At 44.4% G+C, this 16,599-nt stretch overlaps 1 protein-coding gene across 2 annotated transcripts in view; it reads left to right on the top strand.

Moving 5' to 3' along the window:
- LOC143997335 (uncharacterized) overlaps positions 1-16,599 on the top strand; it is a 585,170-nt gene that overhangs the window by 243,600 nt on the left and 324,971 nt on the right. For both annotated transcript variants that reach the window (XM_077492911.1, XM_077492912.1), the window contains exon 15: positions 3,310-3,477. In XM_077492911.1, coding sequence (XP_077349037.1) covers positions 3,310-3,477 — 168 coding nt within the window. The remainder of the gene's footprint in view (positions 1-3,309; positions 3,478-16,599) is intronic.

Raw genomic sequence — 16,599 nt, forward strand, 5'->3', positions numbered from 1 at the left:
CAGCTCAAGGAATGGTGTTTATTAAAGGAAAAGTCCAGCCTAAGCTCATTTGGCTGGACTTCTCCTATGGGTCACAGGAGTGCAATTTGTTTGGTACACCTGTGACCCATTTTCAGCAGAGAGCGGACTGAAGTCCGCTCTCTGTTAACATCACTGAAATCAGTCCAGGCACCGCATCATCGTGACAATGGAAGTTGGGATCTGCCAGGTGCCTGGACTGACACCCATCTCAGCGAGCCACTGAGAACCTGAGACGGCCGCTCCCCACCCCTCCACAGCTCAGCGCTCCAGTGAGCATGGAGGAGTGATGCTGATTGACAGTCACCAGCTCTCTGCTCGAGGAGCTGTTAGAGTCGAGCCATCAGCGATTTTCGATCACTCAGTTCTCAGTGTAGTGGTGCCAGGGGACAGATGCAGCATCGGACCGTTGCTGCATCCACCTAGGTAAGTATGATGGGGAAAAAAAAAACTCATTCTTCTCTTTTAAAGATGTCTGCTGTACTCTTATAAAAGACCACTTATTGAAAATTGATCAGTCTTAATTGAATATCTCTCACTCTATCTCTCTCTCTCTCTCTCTCTCTCTCTATATATATATATATATATATATATATATATATATATATATATATATATATATATACTGTATATGTGTGTGTGTTTTGTGTGTGTGTGTATACATATATATATATATATATATATATATATATATATATAAATAAATATATTGAGTAGACCAGCACATTCCTCCCTGTCACAGCCACAATAATTTTAAGTGGTAGTAAACCTCAGACATGAAATGTGAACAAAGAATTACCCTCTATAGTGTGGAAACAGAACAAGGGTGCACACACCGCTTCAGGCAAAAAATGGACACACCCGATCCAAGGTGCTAATCCTGTCTCATCACCGTAGGCAATATCAAGAAGAGAAGAAAAGATTGATCGCACACTTGAATCTAAAAGATGCTGTAGAAATTTCTTCATTGTCATGAGCCAGACAAAATTGCAATGATGATCAGTTGATGTGTTTCACACGAAAAGAACCATGCTTGTTCACAACAATTGAAATGCTCACAATACAAGCTATTTAAAGGCGTATATCAAACCAAACACCTAATACAAAACACCTGTAGTTAAAGAGCAATCAACAAAAAACTTCACCGACATAAAAACATTTCTTAAATGCTAAAACATCTGATCACAAAATAGTCAAAACAAAAAACAGACAATGTTAACAAGAAATGTATTAAAAATAGAAAAACGAGCGACAAAAACGTGTCTATATACCAATATAAATAGCATATATCATTGTATAACAAATTAAGTCTAATTATATGATTTATTACTTATTATTAAAGACGTTTTTAAAATTGTTCAAGGATAAGAGGAAACAATAAGATGCTAAACCTTATACATGATGAAAAGAATGCACATACACATGAAAATCAGCCATGTCCACATATATATAAATCATGTGGAGGCAAAATATTGTGTATATAAATGCATGTACATTGCAAATATTCCACACAGAACCACCCTAGAAAGCAGCCAAAATCACTCGCTTTTCAAAGAGGAAAAAAAAAAAAAAATGATGAAAAGCAACCAAAATTGCTCACTTTTCAAGGGTAAGAGAAAAAAGTGGTTCTGTGTGGAATATTTGCGATGTACATTTAAATAGCTTGTATTGTGAGCATTTCAATTATTGTGAGCAAGCATGGTTCTTTTTGTGTGAAATGCGTCAACTGATCATCATTGCAATGTTGTCTGGCTCATGACAATAAATTTCTACAGCGTCTTTTGGATTCAAGTGTGCGATCAATCTTTTCTTCTCTTCCCTCTATAGTGTGTCCTTGTCTTAATTAAGAGAGAGAAGTGTAATTTCTGTCTGCTGCTTCATTCCTCTGCTATCAGCATGAGTCACTTCTAACATGTTTTCCTGACACCAAGAGAAAAATGGCGGGACCTCCAGCTGATTGACAGTCTCAGTTCTGTTCCTGTGTAAAGGGGTGTGTGTCCCTTCCCACCAATCAGCTGTCAGAGCTCTCCTTACTAAGCTCTGCACGGTAAAATTTAATCTCTCTGCCCCTTTTCTGAATTCTCAGACAAACTTTGTAAATTCAGCAATTTTGAATGGAAGTAGAGAAGAGGACTGGAGATAGACGAGCTCAACTTAAGTAGGAGGATGCGTTTCATGTCTGTATATTACCTGAAGCCAGTTACATCACTGGGTATATGTAAGGGTTTACATCCACTTTAAGACATACCAAACTTCCTATGGGTCATCTTTACAAAATACCAAAATCATTTTAACTTGAGAGCAAAAGAGCAGCAGCTTTATTCCGTCATCCTCTGTGTCCATAACACATATTTGAATTCCTTATTACGATTTTCTGAGTAAATCTAAAGATTAAAGTTATATCTAGATTTACTGTATTGTTCATGACTAATGTCAGGGTTACATTTTCTTTTACTCGCGTATCATGTTATTTTTATAGGTTGAATTAACCGTTATGTTCGTTTTTTTTTTATTTTTTTTTATTATGAATGTTACTATTGCAATGAAACACTCGAGAGTGAGAGAGCGTAAAAAAACTGTTGCCTAATGGAGTTCCCAGTGGCCCTGATATATTGAAAATAGTTTCTCTGTGCCATTTTTGAAGTGCTGGTATTGCATTGTTTAAAAACTAAAAGACACATGTCAAAAAAGGAGAAAAAAAATAGAAAGACAATTGTAGTAATATAGCCATTGCTCCCCTTATGAGGTCATTCAGTAGACAAATGACTAAACAAAAATTATTCATTAGTATTAGTATCGGTAAGAAATTATGAATCCATTGGGACCCAGTATTCAAAAAATTAGCAGGAAAAGTGCATATGAGTTAACAAATTTACTTGAGGGGGGGGGGGGGGTCCATTAATAATCTGTGGTGCATTATACCAAATGTTTTGTGCCAAGGAAATTGAGCTTTTTGAACATGTTGTATAGTTGTGTGTGGGCTTTTTGTTCAAATATGTTACGTTTTATAAAACATAAATGTATACATGTCAGCATGAAATTCTCATAAGATTAGTTATATTGTATGATAGATGTAGAAAATCTTCAACTGAGGTTTGCTGTCCTACATAGGCGACAGGCACCCTTTAAGTTAAAATAATTATTTTTCCCACCTACTCTGTCTGGTCATAGAACACTGCGATCAAAAACTTTTTCATCTGATGTTATCTGGCAACCCAAGCTATTGTCCATGTTCTTTGTTTTAGCAGTTTTTTAAGAAAGAGCTGTGGTTAACATTTGATCTTCTTCCAGGCTCAAAACTATGAAGAACTTGTGAAAGGTTTACGCGAAGAGCTGAACCAAGGGCAACGTCGTCAGCAAGATGAGCAAAACCATCTAGCAGAAATGAGAAGGCAAACTGTGGATATGGAAACTGAAATGGAGAGACTGAGGTCCCAAAATAAGAGTTATGCTCAAAAGGTAATAACTTATGTTGAATAAGAGTAGGTAACTGAAAGTGTATGAGATTGCATGTTTCTCTGATCGTGTAACTAAATGTAACATTATTAATGATTTAAAAAGAGATTTTAGCAAAATATACAAAGTAAAGTCATGTCGACTTTGCACACTTTTCAACTTCTTATTACATATTCTGCTATTTCTTTAAACATTTTAGAAACATAGGACTTGCCATTTTTTCTGAAGAATTATATAAATTAACGTTAGACTGACTTTTGTCGCAAAAAGTGATCATGGTGGTCCCCATGGAAGAGCAGGGGTTGAGGTTTTATTCAAACCTTTTCACCACTCTGTAGAAATTCTAAGACTGCTACTGAGCTCTGTGTTTTGAAGTTGCTCTCTGTGCACCATCTGCTAAAACATTTCCATACTTTTTTTTATAACTTCTGTTTATTAAATTTTCAATTTTATAAGAACATATACAACACAAGTTGGGCCCTGTTAACATAACATTATCCCAACCATTGGCCTCACAGGGCCTAACATCCTAGTAATAAAATGTTCTACTATCTACTCCCCCCCCCCTCCCCATCCCCCTGTTTGTCACGACTCAGCCCCCCAAATTCTCGGACTGTTACCTCAGTTCCAGGTTCCTGCATCATCTTCAAAAACTATATCCACGTGCATACATACCAGCAACCCCCAATATAATACTAATTACATGCATCAGTTCGTTACATTGCTTACACTCCCCATTTCATCTCCTCACAGCTACCTTCACGCTGCCATCAACAGGACCTTGTTGCCATTTCCATCCCCGTCACATCATGTCCCCCGGGACTAGCCCACAGTGCCTTCCATTTCGTACCAGGCTCTCCAGACCCTATCAAATTTCTTCACAGTTCCTCGCACCCTGTATGTTGTTTTATAGTACGGCAACATAGAATTGATTAGATGTTTCCAAAAACCAATGTCCGGGGCCTGTTTGTTCTTCCACTTAAGTAGTATGGCCTTTTTACCATAAAATAGCAGGATGGTGATCAGCGTTCGTAGTGCCCTGGACGGAACCACCTCCTCTACCAGTCCCAATAAGCAAACCCTCACCGTCAGGGGGATCGGTACCACCACTACGTCCGAGATACACGTGATAACCTCCTCCCAAAACCCCCTAATGTGTGCACAGCTCCAGAATACATGGTCAGCATCGGCCGGAGAGAAAGCACATCTCCAACACTCTGCCGTTGTCAGTCCATATATCCTGACTATTCTGGCCGGTGTGTAGTAGCTTCTATGTAAGAACTTAAATTGTATTAATCGATCCCTGGCTGATACAAGATGCTGAAAGGGCTGTGCCCAGAGATCATCCCAGTCCTCCGCCTGAATATCAGGGACTTCCATTTCCCATTTAGTCCTGCACCTAGTTACCGACTTAGGCGAACGTTTAAAAAGTTCCTTATAGGTTACGGAGAGCGTTTTAGACAGGTACTCCCGGGACAGCAATGATTCGAGCGTCGAGGGTAGAGATTCCACCCTCAACTCCTCAAATTGAGCTTGAAACGCGTGCCGAATTTGGAAAAAACTGAAAAAATACGAGTTAGACAAATCGTGCCTAGTTTGTAGCTGTGAAAACGTTTGCAAGTCCCCTAGGTTTGTGATGTCCCCGAGCGTCTTTATGCCTTTAATCGCCCATAGCATGGGATCAGGTAAACCATAGAAATGGGGGAGCTTCCTATTCATCCACAGGGAGGTGGAGGGGGATACTCCCTTATAGCTAGGGGCAGCCAAGTTGTGCGCCTTCTCCCACGCCCTAATCGTGGCAGTCATGGTTAACGTGATGGGCAAATCCGAATTGGTTCCCCGAAAAAGTGCCAGACGTAGGCTTTCGTACGATCCTAGATGGGCGGCTTCCAGTACAGTAGCCGCATCACCCCCGTCGGATATTAGCCACCGGCGCGCAAACACCATCTGGCCCACTAGGTAGTATTTGAACCAATCCAGTCCTGCTAGGCCACCCCCGTCCGTTGGTTCCTGTAGGACCTTTAACCCTATCCTAGGTGATTTTGGCGACCAAAGAAATGTATTAATAACCCCCTCCAATTGTTTGAAAAAGGACATTGGTATCCAGACCGGCGCATGCCGGAGAAAATATAGGATTACCGGAAGCAGTTTCATTTTAAGTAAACTGATTCTGCCCATAAGGGACAGGGGCAGTTTGGTCCAGGCCTGCGTTTTATGCTTAAGGAGACCCACTAAGGGAAGTAGGTTCAGGGAGAAATAGTCTCGCACCTGGGGAGTGACCGTTACACCTAAATATTTAATAGATTCCACCCATTGAAGTGGCAAGTCTGGATCCATCCTGTTCTTGGCCTTTTCATCCACCGGCAGGATGGACGACTTTGTCCAGTTCACTCTAAGACCCGAATAGATGGCAAGCGTATCGAAGACAGCCAACACCTCTTTCAGAGATTCCTCCGGGTCATTAAGGAACAATAGCATATCATCTGCTTAGAGGGCTAATGTTTCTCTAATAGACCCCACCCTGATGGCCTGTACCCTCTCCGCTGACCTGAGTGCGATGGCCAGGGGCTCCATGGCCAGAGCAAACAGAAAGAGAGACAACGGGCAACCTTGCCTGGTGCCCCTGCCCACCGCAAAAAACTCAGAGGTCCATGCTCCCATTCTAACGGCCACCTTAGGATTTATGTACAACATGGATACCCATTTACAAAACTGCGGCCCAAAGCCCATGACTCTTAGCACTTTAAGCATATATTCCCAATCAATAGAATCAAACGCTTTTTCTATGTCTATGGACACTACAATTCTACTGTCTGAGTCCGTTGGCGGAAGTTGTAGATGCGTAAAAAGTCTCCTTATGTTCGTGTCCGTCGATTTGCCAGGCATGAACCGCGTCTGGTCACTATTAACTATCGTCTGAATAACTTTGGCCAGTCTGGTCGCTAGAATTTTCGTGAGGACCTTAAGATCCGTGTTTAGAAGAGCTATGGGACGATAAGATGCACACTCTGTAGGATCCTTCCCCGGTTTCAACAGTAGAATCATATAAGCCTCCATCATGGAAGGCGGCAGGGAGGACACGTCAAGACAGTGTTGTAGCAGCCAATTAAAACGCGGGGCCAGCAACTCTACATTGGTTTTGTAAAATTCTATAGGAAAACCATCCGGGCCCGGGGCCTTATTGGGTGGAAACGAGAAGATGGCTTTCTGAATTTCCGTAAGCGTAATAGGGGAATCAAGGGTCAAGCAGTCCTCCGCCAGTCGTGGGATGGGCAGTTCCCCTAATAGGGAATCCAGAGCTCCAGGGTCATACCTAGGAATGGGCTGGTACAGTCTCGAGAAAAAGGCCACAAACTCTTGCATTATTAATGTCGGGTCAGTAACCAAGTCACCGGAGTTAGTTCTAATTTTGGGAATGTGAACCAGGGGTGGCTGATCAGCCACCAACATAGCCAGGAGCTTTCCATTTTTATCCCCTTCAGCAAACACTCTGTGGGCATTATTAGTCCATTCAGCGCTAGTCAACTCCTTAATATGAAGAGACAGACTCCTCCTTGCCGCCAGGAGATGCGCAAGGGTGGCCCCAGTTGGGGAACCCGCATGTGCATCTGCGCTCTCCCTTTCCTGCTGCTTCAACCTATTGAATTCCTCTTTATCATTAACCCGAGCCGTTTTTATGGCTGATATACATTCATCCCTTGCAACTGCCTTAAAGGCATCCCAGACCACGGGTGGGTCCGAGGAGTCCGTGTTCTCTGACCAGTAATGTTTAAAGGCAGGTTCAAGCTGGGAGAGCACGTGCTCCTTCTGTAGCCAACTTGCAGATAACCTCCATCCCCTCTTCCCGGATCCGGTCGGAAAGGACAGGGTGAGGGAGAGAGGATTATGGTCCGACAGGCCCCCCGGCAAATATTTCACCTTTTCCACACTATGCATCAACCTACCATTGCCAAAGGCCAGATCAATTCTCGCCGCTGACCCATGGGGGGATGACACGTGAGAATAACATCTGGCCGTTGGATACTTCCACCTCCACAGTTCCGTCAGCCCCACCACCGAAGCCCAATTCACCAGTTCCGTTGAACCTCCCCTACTTGGGTTGGAGGAATCCAACACTGCATCCAGTGTAGCATTGAAATCCCCCAATACCACCATGGGTAAATGTAAAAATCCCGGCAGGAAGGCAAACATATCATATAATAGTTGAACCTGAAATGGGGGGGGGTACATAAACATTGACCAACAGTAGCTTCTGGTAATACACTTCCATCACCACCGCCACATACCGTCCCCCCCGATCAGTAATAACCTGATGTACCGTGCATGCAATGGCCTTGCTAATAAGCATTGACACTCCCCTTGCATAAGTAGAGTATGTGGAATGTAGAGCTTTCTGAATCCACGGCTTCCGCACAGTCAACACTTTGGCTCCATCTAGATGGGTTTCTTGGAAAAGTATTATATGTGGTTTGTATTGTTTCAAATATTGGAAAACCGAGGCCCTTTTAAATTTGTGGTTCAGGCCTCGGACGTTCCAAGACACAATCTCCAATCTATCCACCATTATCCCACAACAGGTTAACACATAGATTGTTCAGGATATACCTTTCCCTCGCAGTCCGGACTACCGGTACCATGCCAGAATACCTTAACGTAAGGAACCATACCTCATCCCCGAGACTCTGAGTCATGACAAACCGAACCCCCCCCCCCCCCTGCTCTTATACCAGTACTCATTTTAGAACCAAACCAAAGTGTCCTGATATTAAGCTTTCTCCCATAACTAAAACAGCAAAAACTTGCGGTGAGGTCCAACCGATGCAATCGAAAGTCTGGCAATGTCTCCTCCGTCATGTCTTCCTCAGTCCTAAGCTCCAGGAAGTAAGTAAACAGTTGGAGCACAGCAAGCACCAGGGCACAGACTCGTGCCAACAGATTTCCATGCGAGTGAGCGAGAAAGGGAAAAAATAAAAATAAAAATAACAATGGGGAATATCAATGGGTAAAAATGAGTACAAAACTGAAGGAAAGAAAAGAAAAAAAAGGCCGTGGGCTCCCTGATTGCTCCGGGGAAAAACCCACCCCCCCTCGGGCAACCCCAGAATACCGCAATATGCGCCATGAGCGTCCTCCTCCATTGCAGCGAGTATGTCTAACAACATTCCGGGGAAAACGGGAGGCTCCCGCTCTGATCCACTATCATCCGGTGGGGCTGCTCTGCCGGGGGTCCCCCGACACATGTCTGTGTCTCAACTGGCAAGTGGCGGAAAAACTCACAAGGCTTCAGGAGGCCGGTCCTCGTCTTGTACAGCTTTCTCATAATTGTGCAACAGGCACAACATACCGCAGCAGACGTGTCAGGTTAGCATCCCCGCACCCCCGCACCCAATGTCCCGTGCCATTAAACCAATTCCTTGTCCATCCAGTCACAGGCCTCTGCAGGGTTGTCAAAGAATTTCACACTGCCTTTGTATTGAATTCTGAGCCTGCTCGGGTATAGCATGCTGTATTGAATCTCCTTTGCACGGAGCCTCTTACGGACATCAGTAAAGGAGCGGCGTTGTTGTTGCGTGGCGGCTGAAAAATCAGGGAAGAGCATCAACTTGGAGTTTTCATAAAGCAGCTCTTGTGTTCTTCTAGACTTGGCCAGGATCATGTCCCTATCCCTGTAGTTCAGGAATCTTACAAGAAAAGGTCGCGGGAACGCCCCCGGTGGCCGCCTGCCCGTCGGGACCCTGTGCGCCCTTTCCACCACATGTGGGGGGTAATTCTTCCAAAGAAAATAATTTTTTGAACAAAGCCTCTGCAAACTCCACCGGCCTGTCCCCTTCTGATCCTTCTGGCAGGCCCACCACCCTTATGTTGTTTCTCCTTTGACGGTCTTCGGCGCCATCCGCTCTGCGCTGGAGGTTCCGCACCATGTCGCGGAGTTCAGCTATATGGGCTTCCTGTGTGTGCGAGGTATCCTCAACTCCAGACACCCGGTCCTCCACTGTGGTGAGTCTGCCCCGGATCTTGTCTAGGTCGTGCCTTATCAGGGTACATTCTGAAGACAAGTGATCAATGCGCCCCATCAGCTCAGATTTGCTGGCATTTATGGCTTCCAATATAGGCCGTGTGATCGCCTCTGTGTCTACCGCCACAGGATGGTCCTCAGCTCCCTCACCATCTGCACCCAGCTCCGCCGCATTTGCATGCTGCTCCATCCCGTCCCACGCTGCACGCTGCTCAGCCCTCTGTGAAGACAAGATGGCGGGGGCGGGACTTCCGTCCGTGCCCTTTGTGGAGCGAGTGCGGCGTTGCTCTTTCTGGGCCTTGCGCTGTTGTTTAGAGGCCGATGAACGCATGTCCCGAGTCTGCTCACCTTCCCCCGGACTATGGTGCCTGGTATTCCCGGCTGTCTGCGCTCCAAGATCGCGGATTCTAGCAGGATGAGCGGAGCTGTGGAGAAAAGCTGGCTGCCTCGATCACATCCGGTCACGCCCCATAAAACATTTCCATACTTTCTGGTATATATTACGTGTCTCAACTTTCCTGCTTTTCAGCAGTGTTTCTCTCAAATGGCTTGAGAACCCTTTTTCTTTTAGCAGCTGCTCCTCAGATACCAGGCGGCTAATTTACACCTTTCCGCCTGCGGACAGTACACTGGGCCCTGGGATAGTAGGTCCTCCTGGACTGGTAGCAACCAAGGGGGCTCTATGGCGAGTTCTTTGAGCATAGAGAACCACGGTCTCCTGGGCCAGTGAGGTGCTATGAGAATTAATGATGTGTTTTCTGTACGTAATTTCTTACTACTGGTAGTAGCACTGGTGGGGGAAAGGCATAACATTTGCTGAATGCCCACTTCTGCGCTAATGCATCTACTCCGAGTGCTCCATCCTCTCTTCTCAGGGAGAAGAATCCTTGAACTTTCCTACTTTCCCTGGAAGCAAATAAGTCTACCTGAGGTATTCCCCATTTTCTTGTAATCTGGTCGAATACCTCCTGTTTTAGTAGACAATCTCCTTCTCTTACTTTCTTCCTGCTGAGGAAATCTGCCATTTTGTTTAAATCCACTTTTAAGTGGACTGCTGAAAAAGGGAGTATGTTCTTCTCTCCCCATTTCAAGATTTCTTCTGCTAAAGACAATAGGGCTCTGCTTCTGGTTCCCCCAGTTTGCTTATGTAGGCTACTACCGACGAGTTGTCTGATCTGATCTGTATCTGATGTCCTCTCAACTCTTTCTGGAAGGACTGAAATGTGAACCATACTGCCTTCAACTCCTTCCAGTTGGATGACCTCGTCCACTCTTCCTTCCCCCAAGTCCCTTGTGTTATCTGGGAGTCTAAATGTGCTCCCCACCCTGTGCCACTTGCGTCTGTGGTTAGGATTCGGGAAATGGGTAGGATCCATAGCCGTCCTTTGTTTGTTTTCTGCCCTTCTCCACCACCAGAGGATCTTTTTTACCTTTGCTGGTACTAACACCTGCGTATCCAGCTACTCCTGTTTGTGATCCCATATCTTTTAATAGGAACATCTACAGTGGCCGAAAATGTAGCCTTGCCCACTGTACTGCTGGGATTGCAGACGTTGGCAACCCCAGTGTTAAGATTATTTTTCTTATTGAATATGGTAGATTGGCCTGCATTGTTCTCATTTCTTTTGAACTTTCCCTATTTTCTCCTTGGGTAAAAAAAAAACTCTGTTGGACTGAGTCTATTATATATCGCAAATACTTTAGTTGTTGCGTGGGTTGTAGGTTTGATTTTTCTACATTTATCAACCAACCTAGACTTTCTAAGAATGTCAGTGTGTATTTGAAGTTTTCTAATAACCTCCCGGGAGTTTTTGCAAAAAGGAGAAGGTCGTCTAAATAGGCAATGATGGATATGCCCTTTAGTTGCAATGGTGCCAGAGCTTCCGCTAGAATATTTGTAAAAATTTGTGGCGAAGATGATAGGCTGAAGGGTAGAGTCTGGAATTGAAGGTGTATGGTTTCCTTTCCTGTTTCTATTGCTAACCTTAGAAACTTCTGACAACTTTGATGTATCGGTATGTGTAGGTACAGGTCCTTTTAAATCTAGTGAAGCCGTATAACAGTTTAGAGGTAACAGAGCCTTTACTGAGTATATGGAATCCATTCCGAATCTTTTGTAAGTTATGGATAGATTTAAGGGTTTGAGGTTGAGGATTGGCCTTCCCTTTTCTGAGGGTTTCTGTACTCCAAATATGTGGTAGTAGAAGCCCTGTCCTCTTTCCTCTTTTGGTACCTTGATGATTACACCTTGTTTCCTGAGATCCTTTATGGACCTCTGACTTTTTCTCTGTTTTTTGGAAGTTTGGTGGTGAAAAGTCTGTTTGAGGGTACCCTTGATACCCTTCTCTTATTGTCCTTAAAATAAACTGATTGGAGGATATTTTTTCCCATTGTGAGCTGAAGGCCCCCAGTCTTCCTCCCACTGAGACGACTTCATTGTTTATTGCAGGTTTGCTCAGGAGGACGAAAAATCACTCCTCCCTTGTTTTTCCCTCTCTGGACCCAAGGTTTCCTTTGGTTATCTGGCTTGGGTGTTGAGAAATGGGACTTTGTGTCTTTAGCCATAGGGCCTGTCTGGTAGAATTGGCTAGTGCCGAGCATCTGGCTGCCATGCATACCAACTCTGCCGATGCATCTGCGATATACAGGATGCCTGGTAGAAGAACGGGAAAAAAGGATAAAATCTGCTCCTTTGCAGCTCCTCCCTCGATATGTGCCTGAATACGGTTTGACCAAAACTCTACATTTCTGGCCACTACCATGACTGCCATTGCTGGCTTTAGGCTTCCCACTGTGGAGTCCCATGACTTTTTTTTTTAATAGAGAGCCCATTCTCTTATCCATTGCTTCAGATAAGACCCCCATATCCTCAAAAACTAAATATGTGTGCCTGGAAACTTGTGAGAAGGCCCCATCTAGCTTTGGGGTTTTGTTCCATACTGATGATTCATCATTTGCAAATGGAAACCGTCTCTTTAAGGCCTTAGAAAAGAATGGTTTTCTTTCTGGTTCCTGCCATTCTTTTTTAATTGCCTCTATTAGGATCTCATGAACAGGCAAATCCCTAAACCCTCATACATTCGATCATGAAGGAATAAAGGTTTGTTTTCAATTTGTATACCCATTGTGGTATGAATGGCTCCCAAAAGCTGATCTACCTCTTCTAATGAGAGCTTGTATCGGGAGGGTTTTCTGGAATCCCTTTCCAGTGCCTCACCCTCTGATTCTTGGGAGCCAGATGCTGTGCTGTCAGGCTCGTCCTCTGCCTCCTCCTTAGGGGCTACTGAAGGACTTGCACTAGTGGAGGGTAGTGCTTGTGTCTTTGGTAGTGCCGGTTGTACTTTAGGAGGAGCAGTCTGCAGCTGTGGGATCTGAAACCCTTCAAAAAAGGTTTTGAATGACTCAAAGGTACTAGATATTTCCTTGACAGATGCTGCTAAATCACTGCCCTGCTCAGTGGAATGTTCTTGTACTAGTTTGTTAATACATTCCTTACACAATGCTTTCCCCCAGGAATCTTTAAGTGTATTTTTACAAGAAGGGCACCTCCTCTTTGAGTTGTGAGAGGGCTTGGTTTTATCTGTTTTCTGAAAAGACATAAAAAAACTCCACAGAATTAATACTGCCATACCTTCCCCTGCAAAATTGCAGGTGCACAGCGCCTTTCATGTGGGCTTACGTCATCAGGGGCCCCATGCACCAACCTCTGACACCAGAGGGACCTAGCCCACCCTCCCTTTTTTTTCCATGTACCCTTGAGGGGGGATGGGGGTGGATGGTATTGGGTTAGGCAAGGGGAGTTCCACCTAGGTTCCCCTTACCTTAACATGGCTGGAGCTGGTCTCCGCTGGAGCAGTTTGGTCCCTTCCTTCTACATCCGACATACTGGTGTCACCACAGGAGCCTCTGCTGTCTCTACAGCATGTGTAGCTCCTCTCCAGCCCATGCCTGGTTCCTTTTCATGATTCGCGGCCAAAACCAGAAGCCGCAAACCTGGAAGTACACGCCCCCTTCTCCGGACGTGACGTCACCCGACGCTGCCGCTCCCAATACCCAGCGTGGTCTGCTCTGCGAACGCTACACGCTGCTTGGGGTATGGGACGGCAGAACATGCCCCTCTTTGCTCCGCACTCTGAGCTGAAAAGGAAACCCCCCAACCTTCACCTGCACTCCGGGATGCGGGGGTGACAAGTCTCTTTTCCAGGTTAGTTCTGCTGGCTGTGTCTAAAGGAGCCTCTGCTGATTTTTAGGACATTTTTTGCCTGAGCCTTCTGACTCTCTTGCTTGGTTCCACTGGTGTCTCCCCTGCTGGAGGAAACACAAATAACTGAGGAGCAGCAGGGGAGGAGGAAATTTATAGAAGGCTGGCACAGGTGTTTCCTACAGAAGGGAGGAGCCAAAGTCTCTCAGGTGGCTGTCCTGAAAGACGATTAGGGGAAATAAACAGATTAGTTGTGTGCAGTGGGCAGGTCTGTGGCAAGCCTGACTGTAGCCCGAGGATGGGAGGAAGTTCTTACTATACCAGGCATAGTATTCATGTGTGGGAGGGGGGTGGCAGGGAGCTGCACACCACCCTCTAGACAAGCCAAGGGAGATGGGTGGGAATGGAGGCAGGCAGCCAATGAGGTGACCCCAGCCATTCTCCCTCTTGTGTAACCAGTGCCCCAACTGCCGGCTGGCTTTGGTGGGTGGGTCTCAGGCATTCCTTGCATTAATGTGGCTGCATGCCATATCTGCCATGGGTGTCAGGGGTTGCTGACCCCTGCCATACAGTTTTCAGACAGGAAAGAACCATGAGGGTATTTCTAAGGCTCTGCAAACATCTCCTAATAACATCTGTGTTTATTAGTCTACTGTGAGATGCTGTTCACACCTGTTTTAGGTGTGGTGAATAAAAAAAATAAAAATAAAAATGTTGCTTGCTGCATCTTTGATGTGTTTTCGTCAAAACATAGATCATATAGAGTTCAGTAGTAAAATGCAAGGTACCTCAAACATACCACACAGTTGTCTACCCCAAGAAAGCTACTGAACAAGACAAATGATCATAGAGTATTATCATGAAGGGAACCACTCTTGTAAATAAAATGGCCCTGCATGTCTCATCCCAGTTTTTAGAAATGATAGAGAGGGTATAATAGTTCCATAGAACTATATATAATAGATATATTATGTTGACTTGAGGTGCTCATTATTTTCTCTCCCAGAATCAGTTTACTCTTAACATCTTTGCAATTTTATTAGTCCTACACTGTTTTCCTTTCAGAATAGCTACAGTAATAAATATTCCTTTTACATTCTTGTTTCTTTTAAAATTGTTTAACATTGTCCCCCATGCGTACGCGACTCATATTTTACCCCTGCATGTTTCAGCAGTGTTTATGTATCAGCTATTTGTGATAGAGCAATGTATAGCCCTATTCTGAATAACTGATAAGCCAAACATAACTAAAGATAGGAGTTGTATGACATATTTCATCCTACTCATTATGCTATTCTTCTTTTAAGATTATCTACATATGCACAACTCCTTAGGGAGAACAGTCTTTTCTGGTTTTGGCATGCCGTACTTGCATTACAATACACTTGGCTTTGTATGATGAACAATATATATTTCTGTCATTTGAAGCTTAACTTTAGTAAAACAGTGGGGTTAATACTTAATACTGCTGGAAAGAAATAAGTATTCCAGTTTGTGACATTGAAATATACTGTATTCATTTCACAGTAGCATTTACTAGTATAGTTAAGAGGACTTCAGTTTAAAAAGTAATCCTCTACCAATATCTGACCTCTTTACGCAACACTTTTATTGCTGCAGGAGCTGTCCTACCTTAATGGGCCCAGGAGCTACAGTAGCATATTTTATCTGCATCCTCACCTGGTGAAATGTGGTACCATGAATATGCCTAATCCAGAAAAAAAATTCCCAATGGCTCCAATTATCTGTTTTTAGATGGTCCTCTGTGTTAAAGGCTTATATCTAAACCATACATTTGTTCTTCATTTGCACCCTTAAACTATAAATATCTCTATATGGTATGCTGAAAGTATGGATTTTACAAAATTGTCTCCAGGTAAATTATTACCTCCTGCTAAGTTGAATGGGTACAGCTGATGTGTTCACTATGATACAAGGGAAAGTGTGAAAACAAACTCTCAAATTATATAAATTTTACAGTAATGAAGAGTTAAAACCCTGCTTGTGTCCCACTGGGGGCATTTATCTTTACTACTTCTTGTCTTATGCCTCGTACACACGATCAAACAATCCAATCCGCCCGTGTGTCGGCTCCGGCGGACTTTTTTTTTGCCCAAAAGTCCGGCGGATTAAGAAAGTAGTTTTGCACACCAATCTGTCCGCCGGACTCGCATTTTGGTGGACAGTACGGCCGTGTGTGTGCCAGTCCGCCGTACTTTTGAAATGAACAGACTTTTCCCGCCCGGAGAAAAGTCTGCTCATTTTGAGCGCATCTCCAGGTAGCCGGGGCCAGCGAAGGAGGCGTCGCTGGCCCCGTCACCTGGTATGGACTTAAAGGGGAATCCCTACGCCGAAAAATGGAGTGCCTGCCACTGTGGTACAGCACATTCCACACATTCATGAAAGGGGGCAGAGCCTACCAGCTGAAAAGGCAGCAGTTGGAGTGCTAGTAATTTGGCCAAGCTAGTCTTTAGTTGCTGAGCACGCGGATGGCTGGGACAGTAGTTTTTTTTTTTTTTTTGTGGTTCACCAACTGGGATAGCAACATTTGCCTGCTGAAATCAACTGGTATTGTACTGCTAGCTATAAGTACTTCGGGCACCTATTGCTATACCTTCATTCCTCTTTTGAGAGGACTGGAGGTATAGTAGGCATTGAAATCCCAGGTCAGGTGCATGCTTTGGCCAATAAGCAGGCGTCCATGCACTGCAAAATGAAGCATTTGGGGCGCTCCGTTGTGCTCGAATTTGCTGCAAACGTCCCATATGTTTGTTCTGCGAACAAACGAACGCCCATTATTTGAGTCAAACTTACGTTCGACTTGAACATCGGACCATCCCTAATTATAACCCTTCAGAGAGAAACGGGCTTCTACAGGAACTTCAGTTAAGTCTATGCTGATAAATTC

Source organism: Lithobates pipiens, unplaced genomic scaffold (genome assembly GCF_037356315.1).
Source record: "Lithobates pipiens isolate NorthernLeopardFrog02 unplaced genomic scaffold, aLitPip1_a1.2 Scaffold_19, whole genome shotgun sequence".
NCBI lineage: Eukaryota > Metazoa > Chordata > Amphibia > Anura > Ranidae > Lithobates > Lithobates pipiens.